Consider the following 17,374-nt stretch of genomic DNA (forward strand, 5'->3'; position numbering starts at 1 on the left):
AAAAATCATATGAAATTACCAGACCAATGACAAACTAAATAAATGTCATTGTACTACGATTGGTCTTATATTAGTATCAGAATGCCCGCTAAGTTTAAGGGTCAATTCCCACTGAAAGAGCAGCGGCCGTAATTGCAAGGGATTGAGCGTGAGCGCGGCGGGCCGCGCGGCGCCGCGCTCTTACATTTTCCGTGCTCTTACGGCCGCTGCCGGCCGCTGCTCTTTCAGTGGGAATTGACCCTAAAACTGTTATTACGATTCAATTTTCACATTATTAACTTAGCGGAATCGCCCCTGGGGCTTGTTGATAATTGAATCACAGAAAAGTATAAACGTTTATTTAAAAGAAAAAAATAGCGGAATGCCACATACTCGGTCGGATATCAATAGTGTACGCTTAGGTAAAATTAGCAAAATCAAGTTCCTGTTACCAGATGATCGATAGAATGTTCGATTTGCTTTATTTTTCAGTTTTTGTAGTGATTATTATTTGTGGATTAAATTGGTTGACTGAAACTTCTTCCTACTTAAAGGGCTTTGAACCGGAATAATACCTACCTTAGTACGTACCGATCTCGCGTATTCTCGTGTATCCACGCGCCCACTAGCGAACCAACGCGTCATCAGTCGCTGAGTCAATAGCTCTGCTGTTGATACTACACGTGAGTGCGCGAGTATTCGTGCGGCTTCGCTTTAGTTGTAAAAAAATTGACGCTTCGATTCTGCGCTAGTATAAATCGACCCTTTGGTACTATTGGCGTCGTAAAAAATTTTGATGAAGCTTAGAGGAGAGAAGAGATGAAACAACAAGTAATATGGAGCTCTTTTATTTACAATAAAATATCTTTATATTACAACTCTTATTCTACGCTATCGCTAGATGTCATAACTTAGTGTTCAGTGCGCACTCACTGCGCAGGCGCGACCAGCACAACAACCTTATCCGAATTACACTGGCTTCACACCATTCAGATACATATATCCAATTTTTGACAACAATTTTGTTTATTAACATAGATTCTTTCGATTTTTTTTTCTTATAAGGCTGTTGATTCCCTTTATCACGAATCATTCATCATGAAAATCTCGAAGCCTGCAACCAGGCTGTCCTCAACAAAAATAATTTAACACAATAAAGATTGTCTAGCTACACTAATTCTAATATTACCGATATTACTCTGAGGTGAACAAAGTCTAACAGAAATACTTTAGCACAGCTGGTTACAAAATGGAGGGATGAAAGGCGTCGAGAGCCGCTTTTGTCACAACTTGAAGATGTCTTGCGGAAAGAGCTTGAAATATTGTTAAAGCTTGGGACGAGATCACATTAACCTTTTCACCGCCACGCCATATCGGTATTCCTATGCCCTGTACGCCAAGCCCGAAAATCTTAATTAAATATCTACTAAAAAATACATAAAAGTAATGATTTAATAGGTTTATTTAGTATTTTTCTGCGACCTGTTTTTTGTCGAGTATAGCCGTCGTTGGCGCACAGGGCACGCTTGCTCATGTCGGCTATAGCCGACATTGGCGTTCAAAAGGTTAAATCAAGTAGCCATGGACAGAGAGGCACCGAGAAGTATTGCATTTTTGTAAGTGTATTGGGAGTGTATTTCACTTGGGATGGGGGGCGGGGACGTTTTATTGATAGCTTGAATTGAAAGCGCCTTTCAATTTGAATGCACCGCGATATTGAAAGTTTTGTGGAGTCGCCGTAGTGACTATTGCGTGATGAGGCTGGGGTGTAACTGTATCGTGGAAGTAGCTTGGTTTGGGCGGCTAGTCGGGCGAGCGCGGCGGCTCGGTGCTGAAGTAGGGCGCGGCGTGGGGCTGCAGCAGCGTGCGGCACACGGCGCAGACCCGCGCGGGCACGCGGCGCGGCCCGGCGGGGACGCTGCACGACACGCACGCGCTGCAGAAGATGCGCCCGCAGTGCCGGCAGTGCACCTGCACACATAACACGCTCAGTCCGGCACGTCCCACACACCCGACAATTACATATGCAAATAAAACAGCGCACATAAAAAAAAACCGTCGTGTTCTGTTGTAGACCTTTTATGTACCAGAGCCGCGGTAACTCTTTCGAACAATCCCGCAGCCCCTTCAGGCACACAGCTTCGTCTGACGCGATATTCTACGTTAACACATAAATTCAGCACGTATCGTGACATACCTTCTTCTTGGGGTTGGGCAGATGCGCGTGGCAGGCGGGACACTCGTGCACGTCGTCCTCGTGCTGCCACCGCACCTCCGTGTCCGCCTCGCGGATGCGCTGCAGCTGCACCTGCGCACACGCTAGTGTTAACACTCGCACTCACTACACTAAGCCAACCATGTATAAGACGCGAAACTTCAACTGCAAAGACCAGTACCAGTGTTATACAAGGAGCGACTGCTTATCTGGGTTGTCAGACTTATTGGCGTCTGATTAACCGTAACGACTGTCAAAAATGTTCAAATGACAGCCGAGACCTACAGTTCACTGAGTCCTTCGATACAGGGTCCCCACTTCACCGTTTATAATGGTATGAGAGTAATGTACCTACTTTTTTGATTTTCTCGCTGGAAGAAAATTCTATTACGCATTCCCTTCCCGTCGGGGTACGGGAGTGGGATATGTGTGACTCCCCGGTACAGACGTTTCTGGTATACTCACTAAAAAGGCAAAGCGGCACTCCGACCTTGCCTTAGTGGAGGGGTCTGGGAATCTATGGCGTCCAGTCCCCCACCGGCGACTGCCCCCTTACGGCAGGCCCCTCAAACCTTCCCCCAGTGGGGAGAGAATAACATACCTGCAGCGACTGCGACAGGCGCACGAAGTCCTGCTGCACCTTCTCGCTGTTATCCAGCTCTTGCTGCAGCACGGAGACGCGGCCCCTCAGCTCGAGCAGCTCGGCTTGCAGGCGCCGCTTGTCCTCCAGCAGGGTGGATCCCAGCTCGCCCGCCTGACGCAGCCGTGACCCTAGCTCCTGCATCGCTGCTTGCTCCGTTTGGAGACGGTCGATTTCCTCCCTGAGAAAATACATTTTGGTATTAATAACATAATTTATATCTAGAATTGGCTGGGAATTGGTGGGGAGGTAGCTTAGAATTTAGAACCAGGAGACAATCAAAGGATACCTTTTAGCCCCGTTTGGATACGATAATACGAGAACGATTGGGATCCATGGGGAGTTATGGATAAAAACAAATGAAGTTTGATTTCGTTGTATATGAAAGTGGATTCTGCACTTATTTCTTCTTCTGATACATAGAACCTGCAGCAGAAGATCCCCGTTTTATATTTTTGTACATACTTTGGAGTTCTATGTTTACATTTATTATTATTGTGTACTGTCTATCGCATTAGGTTGAGATAAACCTGTAACGGTGGATAGGGGGTATAAATAAACAACTCACTTGGCCTCCTTAAGGCTGTTCCTGAGCGCAGTGAGCTCAGCGTCCTGTCGGTGGAACAGGGCTCCGTGCTCCAGCAGTTGTGCTCTCAGCTCGCGCTCTGCGCCGCGCGCCTCCTCGCGACCTATCTCGCAGAGGATCAGCTGCTCCCGGAGACGTAGCGTCAGCTCTTGTAATTCCTGCGAACATAGAATAAGAAAATTTATTTGCTAGAAACATGGTATGGTATTACAAGATGTTACAGTAGGTATGTTTTACATGTCTTGCCGTTTAACCGGCATACATATTTTATGACCATTATCATACGAATATAAGGGACTATTTTACTGGCGCATAACATTATCACTAAGCAGCAAAGTCAATATTTAATACTAGCTTCTAAGTGGTTACGTCCATGTCTTGCATGAACTACTCCACGCACCCAGGTAGAAACTGATCAAGATAAATAAGTGACAACATTGACTTATTTTTTAAATCTGACCAATAGTAAGTGACTATAGCGCGTTCAGACAAACAATCTTCATTAGTATAGATTATTCAAAAATATATGCTTTCAAAGGTAAGAAAAGTAGGAAGAAATTCATTTTTTTTATGCCTCAATAAATTTGCTCTTAGAATTCATAATAAATAGAAGATAATAATTACAAACCTCTACATTATCAGGCAGGTCGATGATTTCGTTCTGCATGTCGGCCGCCTTCTTCGTGTACTGTCCCATTAACATCGCGTTATCTCTCTCTAAACTGTACACAAAATAAACATTTCAATAAAAAAACTTTTATGGCTTAATAGTTCAATGGTAAGAGTAACACCGTGGAATTTCTCGCCCGCAATTTCTCGACCTCGATGGCGCAATGGTCACCATGCCGGACTGCCGAACCTGAGGTCCCGGGTTCGATTCCCGGTTCGGTCGACATGTGTGTGATGAGCATGTTTGTTGGCCGTGGTCTGGGTGTTACAATATGTATTTATCGACATGTATATATGTAACTATATGTAGTTTATCAGTTGTGTTAGCACCCATAACACAAGTTAATTAATAACTTACCATGGGGCTAACCGACCGTGTGAGAAAAAAAATAATAATAGGTAATAATAGGTGTATAGACTTCTCCAACTTTTATATTATTTGATTTTTGACTAACATAAGTGCTTTTAAGGGTCCGAGTGTAATAAATGAATTGCGCATGCGCAAACAAATTCAAATTATTTACCTCATATCCCCATGCTCATTGGACTCAGAATCACATTCATGATACACGATGGGTGTTAAAAATCCAATAACAGCCGGTTCACAGCTGCCTGTGAAGTCCTGACCTGGTCTACTGCAGCCAGAGTCTCCAGCTACACCTAACACTGACCTGTCGAGCTTCTTCTGCAGCGTCTCCCTGTCCACCGTGAGCTCGGTGACATGCTGCAGCGCTCGCTGCGAGGCCTGCTCGGCCGCCGCGGCCTGCTGCTCCAGGGCAGCACGAGCCGCGTCCACTGCCGCCTGCAGGCTGTCCAGCTGCTCGGCGCTGGCCTGCCGCTCCGAGTGCCACGACCGAACCGTCTCGTCGTGCAGGGATCTGACGCCTTCCAGCTCTTCCGTCGCCTGGGGGAACGGTAGCAATTAGGTAGCAACTAATGGTAGCTGGTTGCAATTAGGTAACAACTCTATATATATTTCGGGGGGATCGGTGAGGAGTGACAGCAATTCTGACGTTAACTGGGGGAACGAGATAACTTGTAATTGACACTTGGCACTACACTCGACCCGAACACGTGCAAGTAAAATTGAACCTAAAGCAAATGTAGTTAAAGTGCACAATGGTACCTGTTTGAGCGCCAACTCCTTCATGAGGGCCTTGTCGCGAGCTTGCTCAGCGTTGGCCTGCTCCAGCACCAGCTGCTTCTCATAGTTCGCGCACATGTCGCATTGTCTGCTCGCCTCTGTAATGTAACCACAGTCATGAAACTCGTTGTAGAATAATCAATTTAGAAAAAAACGTCAAATGGTAGGAAAACCATAACAATAAAATAATTAAAGCGTTTAGGTATTAAAAAAAAACATCAGAAATATGTTCTTTGCCTTCAAAATAAAAAAATAATTTTGCTAATCGGTCCAGAGTCCAGACGGTGTTAAGTCATCGGTGTAGGTACATACATACATAAATAAAATACGAGGAATTGAGAACCTCTTCCTCATTGGGAAGTCGGTTAAAAAGTGGATCACTAAATTATATCACAATGAAATATAAAGGTTAAAATATCGGATTGAAACAACGAACCTGCATTTTCTGTTTTGGCATCCCCACTCGCGGCGGCGGCGGCTGTAGTTTTCGCTTTCTAGAACAAAACATACGACATTTACCACACATATTTACACAGACACACATATTTATTATCGGATATAGTATTGTATATATTGATATGGATAATTGAATGTATTAGTTTATAAGTATTTTATGAATGATATATATGTATTTGTATTTTTATGGGCCCTAGTTGCCTGAAATAAAGAAATAAATAAAATAAATAAAAAATATTACACACATAGCCCATATAAGTACGAATGCTATAGGTATGTCATATGTACTAACCGCTAGGGCATCTTGCAGCTGCGCGTCGGTATCTCGTAGTTTGGTCTTGAGCGCCGCGATCTCCATCTCAAGAGGCTGGATAATGGACCGCAGTAACTCTTCTTCTAAATTCTATATGAAAGAGAAGTCAGTTTAAAGCTTTGCCTAATGTAGATAATATGACATTTTATATGAGGATCATTTATTTATACCATAATAGTAGGTTATGAGTACTTACTACTATAGGTATATTGCAAAAGAAACAGTGACTTAAAAGAAAATCTAAAAGGGGCAAAATCAATTGAAAACACAACAAAAGTATTTTATTAAAATAAGCTTGACGAGCAAAACTTATTTGAATAAAATACTTTTTCGAAACCGGGAAACACAACTGAAAATTAGGACACTGACAAACTACGGATTTACAAAAACAAAACCTAAAGCTAGCCTAAAGTGGGTGTCGCATGTTACTTAGAATTACGACCAAATTCAGCTACAGCATAAAATCCGTATAACTTAAAACAACTGTATACTTTGAAACTTGTTTTTTTAGGAAGACTGACATGCATGTATGTTGTCAGTGTACTTTGGGCCATAGATATCCAAAACTACGTACCTTCTTAGGCGGCTGATCTTCAGTCTCGGCCGTGAGCTTCCTGGCGAGGGAGCGGACGAAGGTGGCGGGGGCCAGGGACACCTCCTGCCACATAGCGCGAGCATTTAACAGGTAATTCACGTCCATTGTACGCAGGTATTATTACAGGTACTTAATTGTCCAATGCGGTAGTGTGTTAGCATATTTCTTTTATACCATCTTTCGATATAACATAATACATAAAAAGTCTTCTTTGTGTCTTTGTGAGAAATATACATGTTTTGGGAGCGGTATTTAAAATATTGTAGTAGTTAAAACACTACCAATCAATTTCCGATTTAGAAAGCATTTATTTTTACTTTTTGTAAAACTTTAAACACCAATTTTAAATAATCGACGCTTCACAATAACACACTACCGACTCCTGCGCATCGGGTAACACTTAAGTACTTAATCCAAGTATGATAATTCGCTGTACGGTGCTGGCAATATGTTAATTCTAAGCGATAACCGCACGACAAGCATAAGTTACGACTATGTAATGTAACTAATACTTGGAATAAGTTACACTTAAGTTATCTCAACCGGTTTCTTTAAGTACAAATTGCTTTACAATCGTGAATAGTTTTTTCTAGTGTGTGCGCTGATAGATTTTCTAAATAAATATTTATGTTGTACTTATTTTAGTTTATAAATGGTGTTTATTTGTAAATAAATTTTGCTTCCTTATTTAGTTTATACAATTTGGGTAATAATTTATGAACATATTGTATGGGTTGTTACAAGTTGGTTTTAGAAAGAGTACGATGTTCCTCGAAATACTCAAACGTTTAAATTGGTTTTAAGTTCTATTTTCTGCGTATGACGCGACAGAGATTGAAATATTATTGAGGAATTCTCAAAATTGAGTGGCGTTACAGTATTAAAACGTACACTCACTTTAACAGCCTAGTCAAAATTCAAAAATAAGCAGTTTTATTCGCGTCATCAGACCTTCTATCGCCCCACTGTTGGGCAAAGGCCTACTCTCACATGGAGAAGTAATACATAACTATACCTAACTAGAAGAAAAAAAACAGCCTGTGTAAAACTACGTGCACAGTTAGTGCGCCCAAAGATAAGTCAACACAAAGGCAGACACCTTCAAATCATAAAGAAAAACATTGAAAACAAATAACTTTGCCTATAAACTACCATATTCACATACAAACTCCATTGTGTTAAACAGCCTAAACTATTTGTTTGGTTGAACGCGCTAATCTTAGGAACTATTGGACCGATTTGGAAAACTTTCCAGTGCTAGATAGCCCATTTATTGAGGAAAGCTGTAGGCAACTTTTTATCTGAATGCGTGGAGTGATTAATGCTCAATCCTTCTCCGAGTGAGAGGAGGCCTGAGCCCAGCAGTGGGACGATAAAAAGGCTGTAACAGCGTGGAGTGATGCCTACGGGACACTGGTTGAACTGCTGGTAGAAGCTAGTGATAAAATATTGATCCTTTGATTACGGTAAAATAGAAATACGGGTAAGAACTAATCTCCTTTAGTTTTAAGCATTAACGATTCATATTCAAGAAATATAGTTAATGTATATTATGTAAATGAACATTATATGTACCTTACGTTTAAGCGTGACGTGTTTAACATTTTATAGTTTAAAATATGGTTTGCAATCAAAATATGTGAGCAATAATATGAGCAAATGTTGAAGACGCGACAAGGTCGGTATAACCTGCTAAGCGATAACTAGGTTTATTGAATAATAATTAACATGCCTTTTTAATGGCAACATATTTGTTCAAATGCTGATATTTAAGATTTACTGAAGATCTTGTTAATAAAAACAGTGGATTGTGAGACCATTATAATCTAATAATAGATAATAATTTTATAAAGAATGTTTTAAACATGAATAGTTTATATTATATTGCTTGCTTGAATGCACTAATCTTAGGAACTCCGAAGGAATTATTAAAAAAATATTTCATATAGGTTGCTTTTTATCCAGATGCGCAAAAACGTTCCCTTGTTACACAGTGGCAGAGCGATGATTAGCAACATTCATATGTTTATTTGTAACATAATTAATATTCCTAAGTTAGATATACAAGATAAACAGATGTAAGAACAGACCTGCTGCTGCTGCCTCATCTGGTTGAGATGCTGCTCCAGCTCCAGGTTCCTGGCGCGCAGCCGCCTCACCTCCTCCGTGCCTGATGACGATGCTTCCACTGTTTCTGTTCACAATAATAAAAACAATGTTATTTGGCGTTGATTTTATACCGGACTAGAGTTAAGGAGGATATTATTTGCATATTCCATAAATCTCTTAGTTTCTTTCAATCGGAATTACACCCGTCATTATGGATGGTGTTCATATACCGCCTTGTTTATATCGAGAGTATGTTTAACATGCTAGAATTGGAAGTAAGACTTACTATCACTCTGATATATCTTTAAAAAAGCCTTACTACGCTCCCGTAAGAATGTTTAATGACTGTTGGTCCCTTAACTTACCTTTGGAGCCCCATCCTAAACAGAACGCCTGCAACATGATCCATACCCCACTTCATCACACAAACAATGAGGAAAACATTTACCTAATTAATTAAAGCCCCTTTTTTACTATAGATAAAATAATGAACTGTTACTATGTACAAACATACATACAGGCAGGTCAATAGACTCTGCGAGTAATGACTAGATTATTAGAAAATTTGTTCTTTATAATTAGATAACTATGGCTGACTTGTTCATAATATTTTTTTAAGACCGAGAAGTCTAATTAAGTTTCTCCCTTGTGTAAGTATGGGTAAAACCAGAGCGCTTTCATAGTATCGAATCAACATATTATTTTAATTTGATAACAAAAGTTTTGCATGATTTCACATCAGTTTGATTAATGAGCGATATTTGTGTACATTACTACATAGTGAGCTATAAAAATCATTGCAATCAGTTCACAGTTGGAACAATATCCTGTTTAGATTTACATTTTTAAGTATACATATACAACATCAAATACATATAAAATCAAAGTAGTGCTTTCGGTATTTATTTTCGGTATTCTAAAAATGAATACTGGATTGAATCATGTTTCCTTGAAATTGAATCTTAGCAGTAAGGTTGTCTATTATAATCATCTATATTTGTTTCTATTGTCCTTTATTGTTTTTTCCTAATGGTATACAATAAAGATTATTCTATTCAGTCTATGTACAATCTGCTTTTGTGAGCAAGTATAAAATAGAGTGTACTTCTAAGGTTTGACTCCCTCTGTGACAGAGGCTCTGTCACAAATACTAATAATTATTATTTTGAATTAGTTTACTAAGAATTTTTATTCTTCATTGCAGGTCATTATAAGTGGCTGCAGGATAGTTCGAAAGAGTTACCGCGGCCTTTGAACATGTAAGAGTCCGACACTCCCTCACCGCTGCTAACCCACAGCAGGAGGAGGCAGTTTTGATGATTTCCCATAAAAAAGTGAAGTCCTTAAAATAAATGAAAAAAAAATCCACACATACCACTAACAAGCATCTGCAAGCTCTGTATCTCCGACTTCTGGTTCTCACTGAGGGTCTGCAGCTGCTGCAGCTCAGCCCGGAGCCCCAGCACCTCCGACTCCAACTGCTCCTTGTCCTGAAGCATCTTCCTCATGTCCTCTGCAAAGAGTGAGGGGAACCACATAAATATTAGTAAGTTACGAGGAAAAAGGCAGAAATTGAAAGATTTGGAGGAGGCCTTTGTCTAAAGATGGACAATCAAAGGGGTTTGATGGATGGATGAAGTTAAGAGAGGTTTTTCAAGAGAAACTTGTGGTTAAGAAACAGCATCACAGCAGTATCTGGTTAACTGGGTCGAGGAAGTCAGAAAGTCACTTTCTGTAGTTGGGAATAGGCTATGCAGATGATGATGAGAGCTCTCTATTGGGTGAATAATGGGTGGTGAGTTGGTGTGTGAATTTAATCACAAATATTTCTTACAGCTGTGTAAATGTTGATTGAATAAACTGGAAACCATGCACCTAAGGGTAATTTGCGACATTAACAGAAAAACGCAACAATCTATAATAAAGTTAAAATGCTAACCTTAACCAATATTAACTAGAATACCAACCAATCACCATTTTACTTAAACTTTCTATCTATGTTATCTAACTAAAAAAACCTTTTAAATACAGTTACTATTTGTGTGTTATGAATCTAATTTGTTTATGGAAGATTTTATATTAGACAATTTTTTATAATTATAAAATTAATTCCATGTCTGTTGAGATCTCCACAAAATTTATATTTCACATTACATATTATATTGGGTGAAATTAATGAAAGATGATCTGCCATTTCAAAATAAACTCAAATAAAACATAAAACTACCAAGTTATATCCTGCATTAGATGCAGTCAACAAAAGATAAATTAATGTTGCAATAACAAATGATATAAAAACCACTCTGTAATTACAAATGACCTTCAACAATGTAGGTATTTGTGTTACATTGCATTTTCATTATTTACAAGACAAAACTTCAGGTGTAAATATCTATATAGAAATGAAGTGACATACATTGCAAACAGTGAAGTTATAACATATAAGTGTTAATGCTGTTGTAGCTCTGAAGATAACACATGCAAGTTTAATGCATCAACCATAGTAATGTCATTAGTGCATGATGTTCCTCTCCCCACTACCTCATGTTATGTACCAACCAGCCGCACCAAGCAGGACGGTGCTCACACATGAACAAGCTACAGGTCTCATCACATTCACAGTCACCAGGGATCCAAACAATTACCAGAACAAAGGCAAACTACTAATTAGGACTTAGTGTAAAACTGACATTCAACCACAAGAAAACAAACTTATCACGTGAATAATAAGTATTTCATGCAATGTAACCAACCAGAACCAAGACTACAATACCCCCGCGCGGCCTACTCTGCTGATAACGGACAACGAACCTTCTTTTTGCAAGAACAACTCTTTCATTTTCGCTCGTTGAACATTAAATTCTTCTTCTAGTAATCTCCTCGTTTGGTCCGCGGCCGGGCCGTTGCACTCGCCCGCGGCCTCCACTTGAAACAGAAACACCATTGAGTGCTTCTACGGTAGACATTATAGCCTAAATTAGCAAACAATTGAACAAAATAACACACCTTTCGGACCGTCTGTGTTCTCACTAGACATCGTGGACTGGCTGTCCATTTACTTGATTCACTGCTAAAACAATGCTATTCTTCGAATTGTTTGCATTGTTACACAGATTTAGAACTTTGAAATTTTAGAAATTACGAAAATTGTTGAGAAAAAGATGAAATCACGAAACTATTTGACGTTTCTAAGTTGACGTTTAAATGTTGACAGATTAAAAAACAGAAATAGAGCCTTTAGGAAGCTGCGTTCGGATTTTCTCTTTTTTTATTACTAAAGAGTCCTATCATCACTTCAGTGGAAGTGCGATGCCGCTCGTTAATAGATACTTACTCGATAACCAGTAACAGTATAGTAAAATAAACGTTTTTATTCACTTCTGTGATTCAATAATGAATCATATTGTCTGCAAATGATTTACGATTGCAATATGATTGTAGAGCAGGGGCCCGATTCTCCTAATTTTACTTAAGCAACATACGATTCACGTTCGACTGCGACCCAATCCCAACTCGATTATGATTGAAACGTATGTGGCATTCCGCTATTTTTTCTTTGAAATAAACGTTTTTATCCTTTTCTGTCCTTCAATAATGAATCATTTTGTCTGCTCTCGCGTCCGGCCTTGGTTCAGGCTATGGTCCGGGGCGAGAGGGAATGGGATGCCGTCGCCTCCTTCTGCGAAGCGGTCATGTTCGAGAAGGAGGAGGCGGAACGCCAGAGAGTTCGCACCTCTCATCCCGGCCGCCGCGCTGGACCAGGTAGACACCATGGGCGCCGGGTGTCGCGAGATGACTCCCGGCCACCGTAGGCGTAGGTCTGTGGGCGGTGAATTCGGGTGGCTCATCGTCCCTCTGTCTGCTTAGAGACGACAGACCCGTGTCGACGTTACGGCACGCGTTGTTCCACGCGCTCGTCAAAGATATGTCAGCAACAGCAATTGGTCTGCTATTTTGGTGATTTTGGTCTATACGGTAGTTTGCTCTACAATCATATTGCAATAGTTAATCATTTGCAGACAAAATGATTCATTATTGAATGACAGAAAAAGATAAAAACGTTTATTTCAAAGAAAAAATAGCGGAATGCCACATACGCTTCAATCGTAATCGAGTCGGGATTGGATCTCAGTCGAACCAAGTCGAATGTGAATCGTATGTCTCTTAAGTAAAATTAGGAGAATCGGGCCTGCCTCGTTGGTCTAGTCGTCGCAAGAGCGGCTGCTGTGCTCGAGGTCTCGGGTTCGATTCCCGGGTCGGGCCGAAATCGCTTTGTGGGTTTTCTCAAACTTTCACAAAGCAGCCCGTAGTTTGGAAGTTGGTTATTGATTCACCCGTGCATCGGAGAGCACGTAAATGTCGGTCCTGCGCCTGATCTCTTTCCGGTGGTGTCGGATTGCCGTCCCATTATGAGAGTGAAGGAATAGGGAGTGCACCTGTGTCTACGCAAATGCTCGTGCACTATAATATGTCCTGCGCAGCTGGCTGATCTCCTTAAATGAGAACAGCCGCCCTGGTCGAAATCGACCGTGGACGCCATTATAGGCACAGATTGAAGTATTTCGATCTTTGGTAGGTAATATTGATTTCGGTTACTCAATAGTAAATCCGCATCTTTCACTATCTCATTCATTGCGGCCCTCAATTACAGGATCATATTCCGTTTTCATGAGTCGTTTCAAAATAGGTTATAAATAAAACGTAACCAGATGATTTAAAATAAATAATTTTATTTGGTAGGTATGAACTAATTCACATTTACTTTTCTACATTATTATAAAATATCTTTGTCTCCATAAACAAATATTAAACTATTGTTACTATTTATAACAATAGAGAATCTGCATCTTTGTCAGGAATGTTTGTAACAAATAAATAAATATCTTACTATCTACATATTTAAAACAATGTTTTTATTTGTATAGCGCCATCCTCTAACAAAAATACTCTCTAGTACATTTAAAGGCACAGACGTATCACAGCTTGATGTCTAATGTTTTATAAGAACATTATTCAAATTTAATAATTATTTACAAACTCATTATTAGAGAATAACACGAAGATTTGTAAAATGCAAAATTTACAGCATCAAAAAAATCTGTGCATGCATGACACACTATCGTGACTACTAGATGGCGCTGATGAGTTTAATTCCGCTATTCTCCGGTAGATGGAGTTAAAAGCCCTGCCTGGCGTTCCGAAACCGTCGTGCGTTGTCGACGTCCTCGAGGCATGGTACTTGAACGATATTGAAGTAGATGTGTCCCATGAGGTGCGAGGCGGAGGTGTTGGTCGTCTTGAGGCAATCGAAGAGCATGTCGTCGCAGGTGCAGTGCGACTTGCTGTACAGCGAGTTGTTGGTGAGGTTGTAGCGGCTGGAGAAGGCGCGGACCTTGGTGGGGCAGAGGTCGTGCGTGCGGCAGCAGCGGTCCAGGCGTCTGTCTGCGCCTAGGTCGTGGTAGTCTGTAGCTATGTCGCCAGTGCCGCACCACTTTGTACCTGAAGCAAGGAAATACAATGGTTTAATTTTCATTTGTTAAAGAATCTTTTACAGTGAAGGAAAATATTATTCTGACAAAAATATTAAGACTGCGTTTTACTCGTGCTCGGAATACTTTTTTATTCAGATTATATCAACGGACCAATATCAAACCCCGCTAAAATAAGACATTGTAAAACGCTTACCTGGTATGATCCCCTGCAGTAACGTCAGAGGACTGCCGCCTAGAAGGCCTGCGTGCGCGCCGCCCGCGTCGAGCCGCGCCCGCGCAGCGCCGGTCTCTCGCCAGCCGCCGCCGCCGCCGCCGGCGCCGCTGCCTGTGGTAGGTGCGTCACCGCCCACGTCAAACGCTTCTACACCTGCCACCTGGAAGAATTTTATTTCGAAACTGATCAGCATAATTATATACAAAAGAGAACTGACTTAGTTATAGATTTCGAATGAGCGACTTCAAAGGTCTTTAAGAAAAGTATTCACTACTCGACACTAGATGGCACTACCAGCGTGTTTTTTATATTAACTGCATGATTCAATTTCGTCGTAGGTATCCATTTTAATTATAACATTAACTGAAAAGTTTCTAAAGTTTATCGTATAAATTAATTGTAAGCTGTGTTTACTTGACCAGATACTGAACACAGGAATGAGGAAAATATATAACAGTAGCGTGCATCACTTTCGTGATGATAAATTACTATTTATTTCCATCAGATCTCGCACGTTAATAACACAATAAAAGCTCTTTCAATATTAATTATTTATTAGCTACCACACGACATGATAATTACACTAAGTCATGGTCAAACCAAAATAAAAATAGCATATTAATTCAAATATACGAAATGTACCTACACAATATTGATAGATTGTCAGTTTAGAAATAGCAGGTTAAGGACGTTCCTGAGGTCAGATGTAGTAGAAATATTATGTGACATAACAAGAAGCAAATTATACGGTTCAGTGAGGGCATTGCCACTGTAGAATAACAGGCAACACTGAAAATTATAGTTAATGTTTGAGCATATTATTTACTGTATTTACTATAGACCGTGACCGAGTGGTACTAATGGCAATAGTTATACCTTAATTTGCTATGTATTTGGTTGTCGCATTTTATTTGCATTTAAATTATGCATTTTATGTACAAAAAACTATAGTACCTACGAGGTAATCCGTGAAACGGGGTGAATTGGGTGGCAATGTCAAGAATTACCGTCGTGAAAAACATTGATGGTATAACTTCTTTTATTCAATGTATCGAGTAAATTGCACAGAATATTGTTTTGGTGTAGAAGTTGAAAGACTTTAAATGTCTGGGAATGCGGTAATGAGATAACCTAGGTGTACGGTATCAAATTAAGTAGGCAAGTGGTTATTTTACTTCAAAATTAAATTGCCAACGCCACGGTTGCTATAGAGAATTTCAGAGAACTCGGCGACTCGGCGCGTGTGTACACATACTCGACACAAATTGAGTATTGTTAGGATTCCCCGCCTTCATGCGCGACCATTGTTGGACGAATTGCGATCTCTACCACTGATAGTTTTTTGCCATATTTTTATTTTAAACTTTAGCTGTTTTACACGTAACTTCAGTTTTTTTTTTTAAGATTAACATAGTAGCAGATGTTTTATGCACTTATAGCGTGCGAGTCTTGCATTTATCTAAATATCTATTAATCATATGTAGGTATACCTAAATTATTTATGGCAAGGAAACACGAACCCGGAATTTAGTACTGCGGAACTGCAAAAAACAACACACAAGCCTATCTAGCTCAGACTTTGTAATCATATTATGTCGACCATATTTTCATTTATGAAAGATCTTCGGCTGTATTTTACTTAAAACCTTATTACAATTACCATATACTTCAAGATACATTCTTTTCCTTATAGAGTGAGCTGCAGACTTAGTCACCTAACAAGCCAGGTTAGAGTTTTCTCTATTCCGCCCGACGGCCTCTGACTTGCAATTACAACAATGACTGCTACTGAACAACATCCAGGGGCATACTACGTTAAAGTTACTGATGTAAGGGTTCAAGGGTACCTGCTGGCACTGCGCCATGAGCCGCACCATCTGCGGGAAGGTGACGCCCAGCGGCCTGTTGATCCTGCTGAGCTGCCGCAGCAGCCGGCCCGTGTCGTCCTCGTCACTGGAAACAGGAAAAGTCAGGATATAGCTCAGCTGTAAATGTATGAAGTGACGGAGATCCTACATTTTAAAAACAGGTATGGTGGATTTAAATACTGGTAAAGGAGCAATGGTTGAGGATGTAACTGATATTGTAAGCAAACGGGTACCGGCCTTAGGAACAATTTTATTATGATCTGAAATTGCCAACAATTTTGAGCTAGCGGGTTCGCGTCAGATCAATTCTCTACGATAATAAAGTTACACATTCTCAACCCAGAACAATTTCACATGCAACAAAAAACAAAACTTTCATAGTAACCACACAAGATATCTATCAATTTTCACTTCCTTAACAAAACGATCGGCCATTACCGCTTCCGTAAACAATAAAACTAAACTGGATACACAGTCACGTACTTAGGACAGGTTCCTCAGGTCGTCAGGAGAAAGTGGATAGACCAGTGACGTGTGGCCACTGATCGAACATTACGTAACCAACCTATTGCTGGGATATTGACCTACTGGAGTGTGTGTCAAGGTCCTAGGACCGGCCCTTGGCCCTATTAGACGAAGGATCGCGTGCGGCTATTGTGCGAATCGGATTGTTGTTGGGTCAATGAACTGTTGTGGTTTTGAGAATTCATAATTTGAAATGGTTTCAACTTCTTCTAGTTAAATCATTCATTAAGATGATGATTTTCGGTCACATTTTCTTTCGGTTAATAAACCTAATTGGCAAAACATTGTCGATTTCGCGCTTTATTTTACAGTTCGAGCGAATAATTATGATTAAATAATTGCTTTAGGTCATGGAAAATAAAACGTAGGTACCTAAGTGCGTTTCTTCCATAAAGTTCTTCTACACGAAATATATGTATGTATTTAACTGTATGTATCTAGCACTTAGGTACATATACTCAAACCATTGTTGTTTCTGTCTAATTCACTAGCAAATTATTCCTAAACCTAATCCTTTTCCTAGATAATACCACAAGTTCAAGGTACTCCACCACAAAGGTATTATTTAC

At 40.1% G+C, this 17,374-nt stretch overlaps 2 protein-coding genes and 1 long non-coding RNA gene across 5 annotated transcripts in view; 1 reads left to right on the forward strand and 2 right to left on the reverse strand.

The window, feature by feature from the left end:
- Window positions 1–811: 811 nt before the first annotated feature.
- Window positions 812–11,927, reverse strand: LOC110383443 (rab GTPase-binding effector protein 1). 3 transcript variants are annotated; one of them, XM_064035756.1, is made up of 14 exons: window positions 11,713–11,926; window positions 11,518–11,631; window positions 10,082–10,219; window positions 8,688–8,791; window positions 6,577–6,660; window positions 5,982–6,092; window positions 5,670–5,727; window positions 5,216–5,331; window positions 4,761–4,993; window positions 4,049–4,142; window positions 3,403–3,578; window positions 2,796–3,015; window positions 2,177–2,287; window positions 812–1,950 (listed from the first exon to the last, which is right to left on the reverse strand). In XM_064035756.1, the coding sequence occupies exons 1-14, from the start codon at window positions 11,759–11,761 to the stop codon at window positions 1,783–1,785; spliced, it is 1,776 nt and encodes a 591-aa protein (XP_063891826.1). In that variant the 5' UTR covers window positions 11,762–11,926; the 3' UTR covers window positions 812–1,782. The 3 variants fall into 3 exon arrangements, with proteins under 3 accessions (XP_063891826.1, XP_063891827.1, XP_063891828.1); XM_064035757.1 differs by lacking the exon at window positions 11,518–11,631 and having other exon boundaries at window positions 11,713–11,927; XM_064035758.1 differs by lacking the exons at window positions 10,082–10,219; window positions 11,518–11,631; window positions 11,713–11,926 and adding an exon at window positions 9,072–9,148.
- Window positions 9,305–11,873, forward strand: LOC135117194 (uncharacterized). Its single transcript, XR_010276703.1, has 2 exons — window positions 9,305–9,679; window positions 9,911–11,873. It is a non-coding gene; the product is annotated as an uncharacterized LOC135117194 (long non-coding RNA).
- Window positions 11,928–13,416: 1,489 nt separating the features above from the next.
- Window positions 13,417–17,374, reverse strand: part of LOC110383722 (uncharacterized protein) — a 30,862-nt gene continuing 26,904 nt past the window's right edge. The window contains exons 2-4 of the mRNA XM_021344539.3: window positions 16,260–16,365; window positions 14,392–14,572; window positions 13,417–14,205 (exon numbers count right to left, since the gene is read on the reverse strand). Coding sequence (XP_021200214.3) covers window positions 13,883–14,205; window positions 14,392–14,572; window positions 16,260–16,365 — 610 coding nt within the window. The 3' untranslated portion in view covers window positions 13,417–13,882. The remainder of the gene's footprint in view (window positions 14,206–14,391; window positions 14,573–16,259; window positions 16,366–17,374) is intronic.

This window comes from Helicoverpa armigera, chromosome 8, assembly GCF_030705265.1.
Source record: "Helicoverpa armigera isolate CAAS_96S chromosome 8, ASM3070526v1, whole genome shotgun sequence".
Taxonomy (NCBI): Eukaryota; Metazoa; Arthropoda; class Insecta; order Lepidoptera; family Noctuidae; genus Helicoverpa; species Helicoverpa armigera.

Coding starts and splice junctions, on each gene's coding strand:
- LOC110383443 (XM_064035756.1), bottom strand. CDS start 11,761: ATGGACAGCCAGTCCACGATGTCTAGTGAGAACACAGACGGTCCGAAA. Junction 10,220..11,517: donor GTTGTTCTTGCAAAAAGAAG/GTTCGTTGTCCG, acceptor CACTCTTTGCAG/AGGACATGAGGAAGATGCTT. Junction 4,994..5,215: donor AGGAGTTGGCGCTCAAACAG/GTACCATTGTGC, acceptor CCGTTCCCCCAG/GCGACGGAAGAGCTGGAAGG.